This window comes from Pithys albifrons, chromosome 3 (genome assembly GCF_047495875.1).
Source record: "Pithys albifrons albifrons isolate INPA30051 chromosome 3, PitAlb_v1, whole genome shotgun sequence".
NCBI classification, from domain to species: domain Eukaryota; kingdom Metazoa; phylum Chordata; class Aves; order Passeriformes; family Thamnophilidae; genus Pithys; species Pithys albifrons.
In genome coordinates, this window is record NC_092460.1 from 87,874,379 (window position 1) to 87,885,556 (window position 11,178).

Below are 11,178 nucleotides of genomic sequence, written 5' to 3' on the forward strand. Positions count from 1 at the left end.
CAAGAAACAAAGCTTCAGCCTCAGAAAGCTCATGAGACCCCTTCTGTAATGATCTTCAGACTGTCACTATTGTTTTTCATGAAATGCTTACTGTGTTGCCAAGAATAAGGCATAAGTCTGGGCTTGGGCAACATAGTGTGAAAGAAAATTACAGCTTCTTGTCTTAATTCACCAGGAAGAAGTCATTGACTTGGTCTCCAAGTTTGGATTATTGGTTATTAAAGGCAAGCTACTTTCAGTACCAAGTTTTATATTTTGGGACAATCTCATTCAAATGGCAATGTTTGTTTTTACAGATGGAGTTTGCAGTAGCACCGCTGTGTCGGCGAGTCTCTGACCTGGGAAGATCTTACAGACAGCTGAGGTCTTTCAGGTGAGTTGCAGTCAAAGTATGACTAAACTGTATCTCTGAACTGATTTATTACCTCGTGTTAGTTCTGATTGAACTGAGATCTTTTTTGGCAACACCCACCTGCAAATTAGAAATAGATTAAAGTTCATTAAAATTTTATGCAGAGTATAACTATGATTTAACAATCTTTGTCATGCAAATTCTGGCCAAATTGTACTTTTTTGTGTTGCTTTCAGTACATCTTTTGTATGACAGTGAGTTCTATAGTTACCTTAAATGTTTTCACTGAAATACAAGATTTACAGTCCTGTGTTGTTTAATTACAATAGACAACTGCTGTACATTCTTGCAAACTGAACCTGCACTGAAAACCCAAGATGCAGAGTAGTGGCAAAAAATTAGATGATTCAATCCTAATACATATTGCCACTACATACAGTCATTGTTCTAATGCATAAAATAAGCTTTTGCTTCCTTTCACAAGTATATTGTTACATTTTTTCAGACCACTGCTGTTCCAGACCAGTGAGCATATTGCCAGTAGCCCAGCTCTGGGAGAGGTTATTCCATTCAGCATTATTCTTCAGTTCTTATTTACAAGAGCACCACCAGAGTTAAAATCACCCTTCCAGGTAATAAGATCAACCTGTCTTTCCTTTTCAGATGCCCTAAGGAGGAATGAGCATTGTAGTTTGCCCTAGCTGTTTTCATTAAAAATTATTCAAGTTCATATTTTATATGATTTGTTGGCATTTGTTTTTATTGTGACAAAGGTTTTACGGTCATTGACTTCATATTTTGAATATTAACAGTAGGAATATGATCATCTTACCAAATAGACTCTCAATTCTTCACTATTCTACCAGCTCGTAGAAGAAATTGCACATCTTTTCCCAGACTGCAAATTGTCTGGATCCTACTTTTGTAAGATGCAGGAAATCTAAATAAGAACACCTGTCAGAAATGGACCAACAGCCGATGTGGGAGATCACCTCTGAGCTCTCAAGTAACATACTGGGCCATCTGTTAATTGTCTGTGATTCCTTGACTTATTCTGCATCACTGTATTAGGAGAGTCTCATGTGGCTTTCCTTTATGTCATCTTTGATTCTGAAATTAGTGTGTCTGTTTCCTTTTTCACATTTGTGTGTAACTGATGTTTTTATTTCTCTGTATCAGAGGGCTGAGTGGTCCATTGCCCGCTACTCCCAGTGGCTCGATGATCATCCGTCTGAAAAGGACAGGCTTGCTCTCATACGGTAAAAATCACACTTCTTTCTTCTCTACATTTATGGTAATGGAGCAGTAACTTATCTGCACACCTAGAGTGGTCTTGAAAAGTAAAAAATGTGCCTCAGGAGATGTATCATACATGCTATTACCCTCTTTCTACTCGTGGGATGAGTTGCAAAATGGCCGAATTTGTAAACTGAACTCTCTCCTCCATCCTCCCATACCCAAGCCCTCAATGCCTTTGGAAGGGGCATGTAATCCTCTTGCAAAAGAAGGAAACCAGGCACACTGAAGGTTTAAATTAATACTGAGTTTTAGCAAAACTGCCTCCCTCTCTAACTGTTGGAAAGTCAAGGCTGGAGCTGTCCTGTGTATCAGGAAAGTGAAGCTTTGGAAGCTCAACCAGTGTAAATGTAGGTAGAAATCTAAAAATGGCAGACCCTTGTTACACCCCTGTAATTTTACTCTTCAGGAAATCAGCCCATGATTCACAGGGAAGTGACAATTACATCAGATTTTTTAAATCTTGCTAGAGTAGATGACTTTATAGCTAAATACTATTTTGCATCTTAAAATGTTAAGAAAAGTTAGAACAGTCTTGTATTTCAAAACAAGCAGATTTTTGAAGTATGTTAGAGAGAACAGATGAGTTGTATGAATGTGACAGAGCCAGCCTGGGGATCCTTAGGATTCAAGGCTCAGATGATCATTTGGCTCCTGATGCCATAAATTTTCCAGCCATCTTCCCAGTGACCTCAGTGTCACCCACTGCAGTGGTATGGGAAAGGCTGTCACACATCACTACACCAGGCTCCATCTGGCCTGGGAGCCAATTCTGTCCTTGAACTTGTGTGCGTGGATGATGCCAGCTTTTGCTGAAGTGATAGAAGCTGACTTTTAAGTTCCAGCCAGCAATGGTTGTGCCTGAGAAAGTCAACCGTTATCTGTCCACACTTCTAAAGCAGCCAAGGGAAGTCTGCTCTAAATATTTACAGTTCCTGAAGCTGATAGCACCATACAGTCCCATGTAGTGATTGGGCCAGTTAAAGAATTACTGGTTGATCACCAGTAGATGTTACTAGGGTTTGTTTCTGAAATATTAAAATTCAAACTGTATCTCTTCATACATGTATTTTTTGAAAATCAGACATGTTGTCTACAAAACTAGGTTTTCTTAAATCTCAAGCCATGACACTTTGAATTACAGGGGTATGGGTAATATCTACAGAGCTGATAGAGCCGTGTGTATAATTAGTTGTGAATATTTTGATTGTAATTTCTGTCCTGATAATACTACTAAACCGACGATGTTGAATTTCAGATATATTGGGGAAAGCCAAGAATGCAAATCATTTCAGAACTGATGGAATTTTGTTCCCCTTTGATCCTTTTTCACAAATTTGAAAATGCCATCCTTAAATTACAACCGATTTTTGTCTTTGCTTGCAATTAAATTTCATCCAGACTGATTCAGTTAATGGGCTTGCTGATGGTCATGTTCAGACATTGATAAATTTCTCTGCCTGGGGAGGTATTAAGGGACAAATCTTGGGACAAGGCTTTTAGGCAGAGACAATGTCATCCATTAGACCTAGTGAAGCTGGAATACTTAAGGTTTTCCTTTCAATCCTTTCATTGAATCCTTTATTCGTTTTGCATGAGCTCCCACTCTTAAAATATTTTCACTTTGTAATCTCAAGAAAGTACTGCTACAAGGTTGTCACTTGGCAAGGTCATCAACTGAGCATTCTACAGTGAGGCTGGGGTTCCTTTGCTTTATACTGTGAAGAGCTCAGACCCTGCTTGGACATCCATGGTCCCAGGGCGTGGAGAAGGCTCCTTTGAAGATGTGCCCTTTCCAAAGGCCTCTGTTGACACTGCAATGGCTCTTCCCTACTCTTGTTGTGCCAGAGCTAGGCTGTTTGTCACTGCCCATGCTTGACTCCTGCTCCATCCATGCCCAGCTCAGCACTTGCAGGCACCTCTCCTGCAGCTTTGCTGAGCTGCATGAATTAACTGCCCTGGGTTGGTCCAGCAGATTCTTCCCTCAGGTGTTTGAGTTGGCAGCACTGCAGTCTGGGAGCAAAGATCTGAGTCTGGCCAGCACTGGGATGCAGTGGGTGAAGGGAATGGTTCTCCTTCGCAGACACCAGTCACCTCTGTAGGCACTGCTGCATGCACTCACCTTTGCACCATCTCCTCATGCCTGTAAGCTATTTCAAAATAGCCTGGTTATCTGTATATAAGACAGGCAAGCAAACGTCAGGCTCTAGTGCAACCATGTCTAACTCATATTTTCTTTAATATTCTATTGGGAGATTTCTGAGCCTGCTCTTCATGTTTCTCATGTGAACCTAGGTCGAACTACAAGTCTTGCTCTTTTGTCAGTCTCCCACTTCAAGCTTTTTCTGCCTGTAGGAGTTCAACTGTGCTAATTGAACTTTGGATATTTGGAGACTTCAGATCCCCTGTACTGGCCTACATCAGGATATTATCTTTATGTTTTCTGCAGCCTTGCAAATGGTAATTTTCTGCAACTTCCCTTTCTAACAACTGTGCAATTACTCTAGAGACCTGCTGCTTAGATAGTAATTTACTTGTGTTACCAGGATCCTTACAGCTTCATATTAAAGCTAATTGGAGTGCTGCTTCTGCTCTGTAGGTCTTAAATGCTTCACTTGCAACATGGTGTGAATGGTATGAATCAGTACCTTTCTGAGAATTTTTGTGTATTTCTTTCTGGTTATATTCAGCATGAAGGGTGAGATTTACCTGGTCAGAGGTATATTTGCTAGACTCCCTTTATGGTCAGCAGAGAGAAACAGGTGCTGCTGGGCTGATTTGTCTCATCCTGAAGCAGGTACCTAAAATAGGTCAGTTGCATTGTGTCCTGCAAGCTCCATTTCCTCTGTTCAGAGAGGGGAGCGTGGGCTGGGACACAGGAGCTCTCTCAGGCAGCCAACAGCCCTGCAGACATTTAAAGTTAGGTGAGATGACCCTGCTGCAGGCAGGGATTGTGTTGAAAGGAGCCCTTCTTTAAGTGGCCAGGGCATTTTTTGTTTTTCTTTTTAAATTAAGCTTGAAAGCTCAGTCTTTCTTCCATAAAAGAACCCCTATTAGATGTGGCAGGATCTGAGCCAGCCTGAAGGACAGTTTATCCATTCAAGGGCCAAATTCTTACCTGTGCCTTTACAGTGTGAGTTAACTCCCCTTACTCAAGCTCACCCTTGCTGAGGCAGAGCTGAAAGGCCAGTGAAGGGTTCATTTTCATAATGAGCTGATGTCCTGAGCTGGAGAGTGGCTCCGACCACCAGCCTGCCAGGGGCAGGGCAGAATGCCCCCACGGAAGCCCCATCTGTGCACTGGGTTCAGTCTCGGTGGGTGCAGCAGCCCGACAGCTTTGCCCCCAGCGGCAGAGCCGTGCAGAGCCAGTGTGCTCTGCTCCAGCCGAGCAAGAGCATCCCGGAGAGGGGCCAGAGGCTGCCGGTGCCTCCGAACACTCCAGGCCATTCATAAAAACCCTCGGCATCACTTAGGCTTTTCTGTCAACACATGGTCCCTTTGATCTCTTTGTTATGCACTCTGGCGTAACCCAGAGATGTCTCCTGCCAGTCTGTTGTCCTACAGGTGATGCTGTTGGAGATTGTACTGTCTGTTTTTACAGTAATTTTGATAGCACTGGATTAAATAAGCCTGGTGTTGGACAGATGTGCTCTTACACAGGGTATTTTCCATTTTCTGCTTTGCTCTAAAGTTTGCAGACCAAACAGACTGTTAACAAAGTACTAAAGAAAAGCCTGGCCCTGGTGTCCTGCAGCTGCCCTGCTGATGGATCAGGACTGGAGTGCACAGGCTGCTGCCCCACTGCTGAGCAGGAAGATGATCTCTGTCTCCTCCTCAGCTCACAGTGCAAATCAGGCTCCATTTGACCAAGGCAGAGCCCAGGAGGGCAGTGCTAGTGTTCAAGATTTCATATAAAATTAATTAATTAGAGTAATTCTAAATGATACACATTAAGATCCCTTGAGAACCACAACCAAAATCATTCTTTTTTTTTTCCTTTTAACTGTAGATATGAATCTTCATGGGTTGAAATAACATTTTAAAGAAGAACTATCTGGGTCTTATATAATCAGCATGTCCCGATTTCCAAGAAAGCTCATGGTTTTGCTCATGCAAGTGAAGTAATTTAATAAGTGCTTTAAAATCCTTTTCCTTATGTGGGAGGGCATCTTAAACTTAGGGGTTTTTTTCCTTACTTCTTATGGCATTTTTAATGAAGCATTAATATATGCAGAACATCCCACCAACCCTCTTTCCATAGCTCTCTTTTACAAACAATATTTGTAATGTATACCATAGCTTGTCTATTAAAGTAGAAACAGATTGCTGAACAGGTTTTATGTTCTTTATTAGACTGGAAGATGCTGAATTTAGGGCATTATTTAGTCTAATCCCTTCAAGAGTATATTTTGTATATTACATAAACAGGGGTTCTTCCATGTTAAACATCGATAATATAAATTACATCTTTTTATATGACAACAGCTGTGATCTCTTCCGTTCTGGAGACTTGATGATACTGCTTTCACCCATGGTGCTGTTTATTTTTCCACAACTACTAAGGCACTGGTATTTTTACAGTGTCCTCTACAGGAATGAACTTACCTTTTTAAAGACAAGACTTTAATGGTAAACTGGTGCATCTGAATTGACTTCTGTATTGCCAACATAGTTTACAAAAGCCCATTTGAGCTAGGACTGGTAAAGCTTACAAAAATGTTGTCATAAATTTTGCATTTCAAGTGTTAACAAAGCTTCTAAACTCATTTATCTCCCCAGATGAGGTACAGTCAGGTAGGCATCTCAACAGCTCCAGTGATGTGTACTGGTCCAAGTTGCCCAGATCAACCAGCCCATCTTGCTTTGCCATAAACAACTTCCTGCACAGTCCATATTCCTGTGTGTTGCAGTCCCAAAATCCCACCCTTAAGACTCAGTAACTGTCCTCAGAGAAACAAAACTCCCATCCCAAATGAACTTCTGGAATCAAGTCTGCTTTATGACCATTGGTGTTTTCAGTTACCTCTCCCTGCCCATTCCTTCCTCTCACTCTGGAACAACCTCACCATTATTCTCTGGACTCCAGACATCCTTTCTCCCTGGATTCATGATTTCTGCCATTTTACTACCCAGACCTTTTGTTACCAGGGATGTTGTTCCTAACAGGGTGGACAGAGTCCCTGGCCTGCCACCATGGTGTCATTACCACAGGCAGCAGTGCAGAAGTTTCCTGAGCTTGACCAAGGTTCCCTTGTCACCAGGTAGGGTGTGGAGCTGCAGGTGCCGGCAGCTGCCTCTTCCCTCCCAGCCTTCAGCAGCTGCAGCAGCTTCTCATCCTTCCACTTGGTGTGAGGCCCCTTGGCTGCTTCCCTAGGCCTGCCCATGTGGGAGCAGGTTCCTGGCCTTGCCTGAGTGGGCACAGGGAGCAGGGAGTTCTTTAGGCCAGTTTGCTTCTCTGGAAACACTGTTCTTTCAGCATCTCAGGTAAAGTTACTGATTATGAATGGCTTTCTAACATTCAGTTTCAGAGTGTTTAAATACTTTCATTGGACATGCAAGTGTGAGACACAGGAAAAGAGTGAATGCAGTTAGAGCATTCAGAAAGCTTTTATTTTCATTGTTTTGTGTAAAGCTCTACAGATGTTATAGAAAAATGCCTGAGAATTCACCTTATAGTATTGATGGAGTAATAATTACTGGTTGTCTTTTGAGTGGGTAAGAGAGTTAGTTAAGATGCTCCTGGGTTGGTCATATTGGTGAAGTTTGTCTCTTTCAAACAATGCAAGCAAAGCCGCAGTGAAAGAGCAGGTGCAGCAGGAGGGAGCTGACAAAGACAACTTCTGTTTGTTCTTGGAGAAGGATCTGGGCAGTTCCGAGGTCACCAAACAATTCCTTTTAGCTGATTTTTAAGTTGTAAGAGGACAGTGGCTGCCACTGATGGACTTGGTTTTGCCAGTTAAATCAGGAGAGAAGGAGAAATGATAAAAGCTGCTGGAAGATATGACAGTGGGACTGTAATACTGGTGTTTGGCACTTAGTGTAGCCTAAATCTCATTCTGTCTTGTTTGATCTGATAGGAATAACAGTCTGGCTAAGGATTATCAAGGGCTGACATTGAGTGGTTTTGGGTGCTGCTTTTAGGGTAAAGCTTCTCCCTTTCATCTCTCTGGTTATCTCTGTAATCTTTTTCAAGGGCTTTTTCAAAGCAAGGAGATAAGTCAGAAAGGGATAGCAGTGTTACCATCTGGATAATGATGCCAACCCACAACTTCACCAAGAGGTGTCAGAGCTTTCTAAGTTAAGCAGGTCAATATGTTTTTTCTATTTTCAGCTTTTGATGACCTCAAAAAACTATTTGGGCCCAACAAACTTTGAGGAATGTATAGAAATGAAAAGACAGGGATGCTGGTGAGTGGAAGGGGAAAGATTTAGCAAGATGAATGTCATTTACAGTAAGAAAACTGTCACAGGAGTTTCTCAGCTGTCTTTTTAATACAAGGGACTATTCTGTGTAGCAAGTAACATCTAACATGTTTAACCGTTACTTGAGTGCTGATCTGAGTGGACTCTTCTGAAGCATGTTCCCTCATCATGATGGCATCCTGGAGCCTTCCCTGCTTGCATTTCCCACTTGATGCTCAGTCTGCTTCACATGCTTGCCCCTGATTGCCAGAAGAGGCCAGTTCCTCTAAAAAGCACACTTCCCTGATGTTCCATTCCGCCAGTCTCACTTCTCTTGAAATCTTGGGATTTAAATCATACCTGTGGATGTCCATAATTTCTCTGCAGTTTGTCATGCTGATGGCCTTTGCTGGGAGTGAGGTGAGCTGCACCCAAAGCATTTTGTGGCTGCAGCAAGCAGTTTTTCAGTTGTTGCCTCTTTCCCTGTAGCCCCTGTGCTGCTCCCCAGAGACCATTGTTAAGGAGCAGGCTGAACATTTTGGGGGAGCTGACCAGGTGCAAAAAATTAGCTTTATTTTGGCTAGATAAAATAAATATTCTTTGCATGCCTTTTTGGCTGCAACAAGGGATTGCTTCTCTCTTGCTGTTTGTTGATGTGCAAAAAATTCAGAGTGACTCCTCACAATGTGTTGGTACCTGGTGTGCACCCCTGAGCAGTAGCTCACTAGTAAGTTGTTACCAAAACTGAAGGACTCTCAAGTGCACGAGGGCCACATAAGGGACTGTTTCTATCCTTCTGAAGCATCTCAGCTCTCCTGTAATCCAGTCCATCCTCCTTTTGCATCCCTTCAGTCTCAGACAGTATGCCCTGAGCTTCAGCAAAGAGTGATGCTGAAGTCCAGCTGCTGCCTGGGGACAGCAGGAGCTGGGGGGGGGGCAGCACTTCGTGCCTCTGCTGTTTCATTTCCATCCTGTGCTCAGAAGCAAAGCTCCCTCAGGTTCTTTGGTTGACAGTTGCTTCACTCCCTGTCAAACTCCATTAGCAGGGACTGCACATGGGGACACCCAGCTCCTCCTGTTGCGCTCTGGCATCAGGGCTGATGGATCAGCGCCTGGATTAAGTGGAGATGGGAAGTGCTGGCACGAGCAGGCGCAGCCCCAGGACCAGCTCATGGGGTCAGGCTGTCATGGCTGTCATTGCTGTCACTGTCTTCTCGGAACCCAAGGCTCAGACTCCTCTGTCCAGCAAATTGAGCACAGGCTCTTTGCCTCAGGAGCGTCTTCCACTTGTTCATAAATGAACTTCATTGGAAATTCCCAGCAGCATCACTCTGACATGGATGGGTTTGAGTCACTGAGGAAGGGCAAAGCCCTTGCTGATTTAGCAAGAGCTTTACTCACAGGCAACCAAGTGCATTGTGACCGTGCATCCACCTACCATCTCTCTGGTTTGCCAGGTCTGATGGGCTCACCTGCACCTTCCCAGAGCTGCAGCATCACATAGGGGTCTTGACTGCTCCTCTCTTACATCTTCTTACTCGAGGAGGAGCCTCTGTGTGAAACATGGGCTGAATCTCACTCATCAGTGCTTCTGCTCTCCTTAAGCCTTGTCTAATTAAATGCCTGCTTGCTGCCTGTTGCCTCCAGCTGCCAGAAGGCACATACAGGTGAGCAGTGCTGTCTTAGGTCCATGAACTATTTGACTAGGAATGCAGTTTCACCAAAAGCTTGTCTGTTGAAGTAGCAGCAAACAAATCCAGCTCTGCCTCAATAGCCCACCATCCTCCAGTTTATTTATAGGCACAACACTGCAGTTGCTCTGTGTTATCATCTCCCTTAACCCCTGCACACCCTGTTCTCCTCATTAGATGTGCACAACCATTTGCCTCCCCACATGGGACTGGGAACGTTCCTGCCCTGTTACCAAATGCCAGCAGGCCCCCTCACTGGCAGAGCAGCTGTGCTGGTGTGTCCCGCACTTCCATGAAGGAATCCAGGAGACAAAACCTGAGACTGCCCCCCTTCAGTGACCCAGAGTGACAAGTGCAGCTCTGCTGCTCTGTTAGCACCAGGACCTGCTGCCTGGCGGGCTGGGGCCCAGGAAGGGCTGTGACTGACAATCTGCATTAGCACTGCAGCTGTCACCAGCCAGAAAAGGAATGGCTGAGTACCAGGAGTCTCCACTTGAAATGGGGCCTGTTGTTTGTGATGTGTTTTCTTAATGTTAGTTTTGTTGTAAATAGCACAAATGTAAAAAGAGTCTTAGAAGTAAACTCCAAGATTATTTTATCTGTTATGTGAAGAAATGGGAGAAGCAGGAAAGGAGAGGAATATTAAATTAGAAGCCATATTTAAGTGTGGCGAAACTAATTCGGCCTACTTAATGAGCTAGAAAGTTGGAATTTGAACAGATCAGCACTTACAAAGTCTTTGAAACATGCTGTCATTCAACAACACTGTTACTAGAACGTGTGCTAAAAGGTGGCTTTGTGCTGTAAAGCAAGTTAAATTATGTACAAAGTATGTCATCACAGTTGCCCCTTTCAGCGTTGCAGTGTTTTTATTTGTGCAATTCACAAAGGACTGTGTGTGTGACCCTGTGGCAGTGTCTAAGAAAGCCACATCCGGGGCTGTCTGTGGGTTGGCGCAGCGTTTCCCCAAGGACGGCGCCAGTTCAAAAGGCTGTGCCAGGAAAGCGCCGGAGGGCACTGCAGTTGTTCACCAGTGCCCCAGTTTTCATGCTCCAGGTTGTACTCAGCGTCTGCAGCAGCTGGAGACTGTTCTCCCCCTTTCTACAGGTTGCCACTGTGCCCAAGTCTGTGCGTCAGAGCTGTCATTTCAAACCATCTGCAACGTGCTGCTGCTTATTTCAATGTTAACTTGCTTGTTCCTCAAACGTGCAAGAAAGGAGAGAAACACCATGAAACAATTATGTAGAGCTTTGCAAGGCCTTTCTAGCTCACTTTTGAAAGAGATCACAGAGATCACAGACTATTCTGAGTTGGAAGGGACCCACAAGGATCATCGAGTCCAACTCTTAAGTCAATGGCCCACACAGGGGATTGAACCCATGACCTTGGCATTATACAACCAAGTTTTAACCAACTGAGCTAATCTCAGGGTCACTT

The 11,178-nt window shown here is 43.8% G+C and overlaps 1 protein-coding gene across 1 annotated transcript in view; it reads left to right on the forward strand.

Annotated features, from left to right (window-relative positions):
• Nucleotides 1-11,178, forward strand: part of COG5 (component of oligomeric golgi complex 5) — a 179,434-nt gene that overhangs the window by 166,474 nt on the left and 1,782 nt on the right. Inside the window, exons 19-21 of the mRNA XM_071552623.1 lie at nt 297-373; nt 858-984; nt 1,532-1,611. Of these exons, the coding sequence (XP_071408724.1) occupies nt 297-373; nt 858-984; nt 1,532-1,611 (284 nt within the window). The remainder of the gene's footprint in view (nt 1-296; nt 374-857; nt 985-1,531; nt 1,612-11,178) is intronic.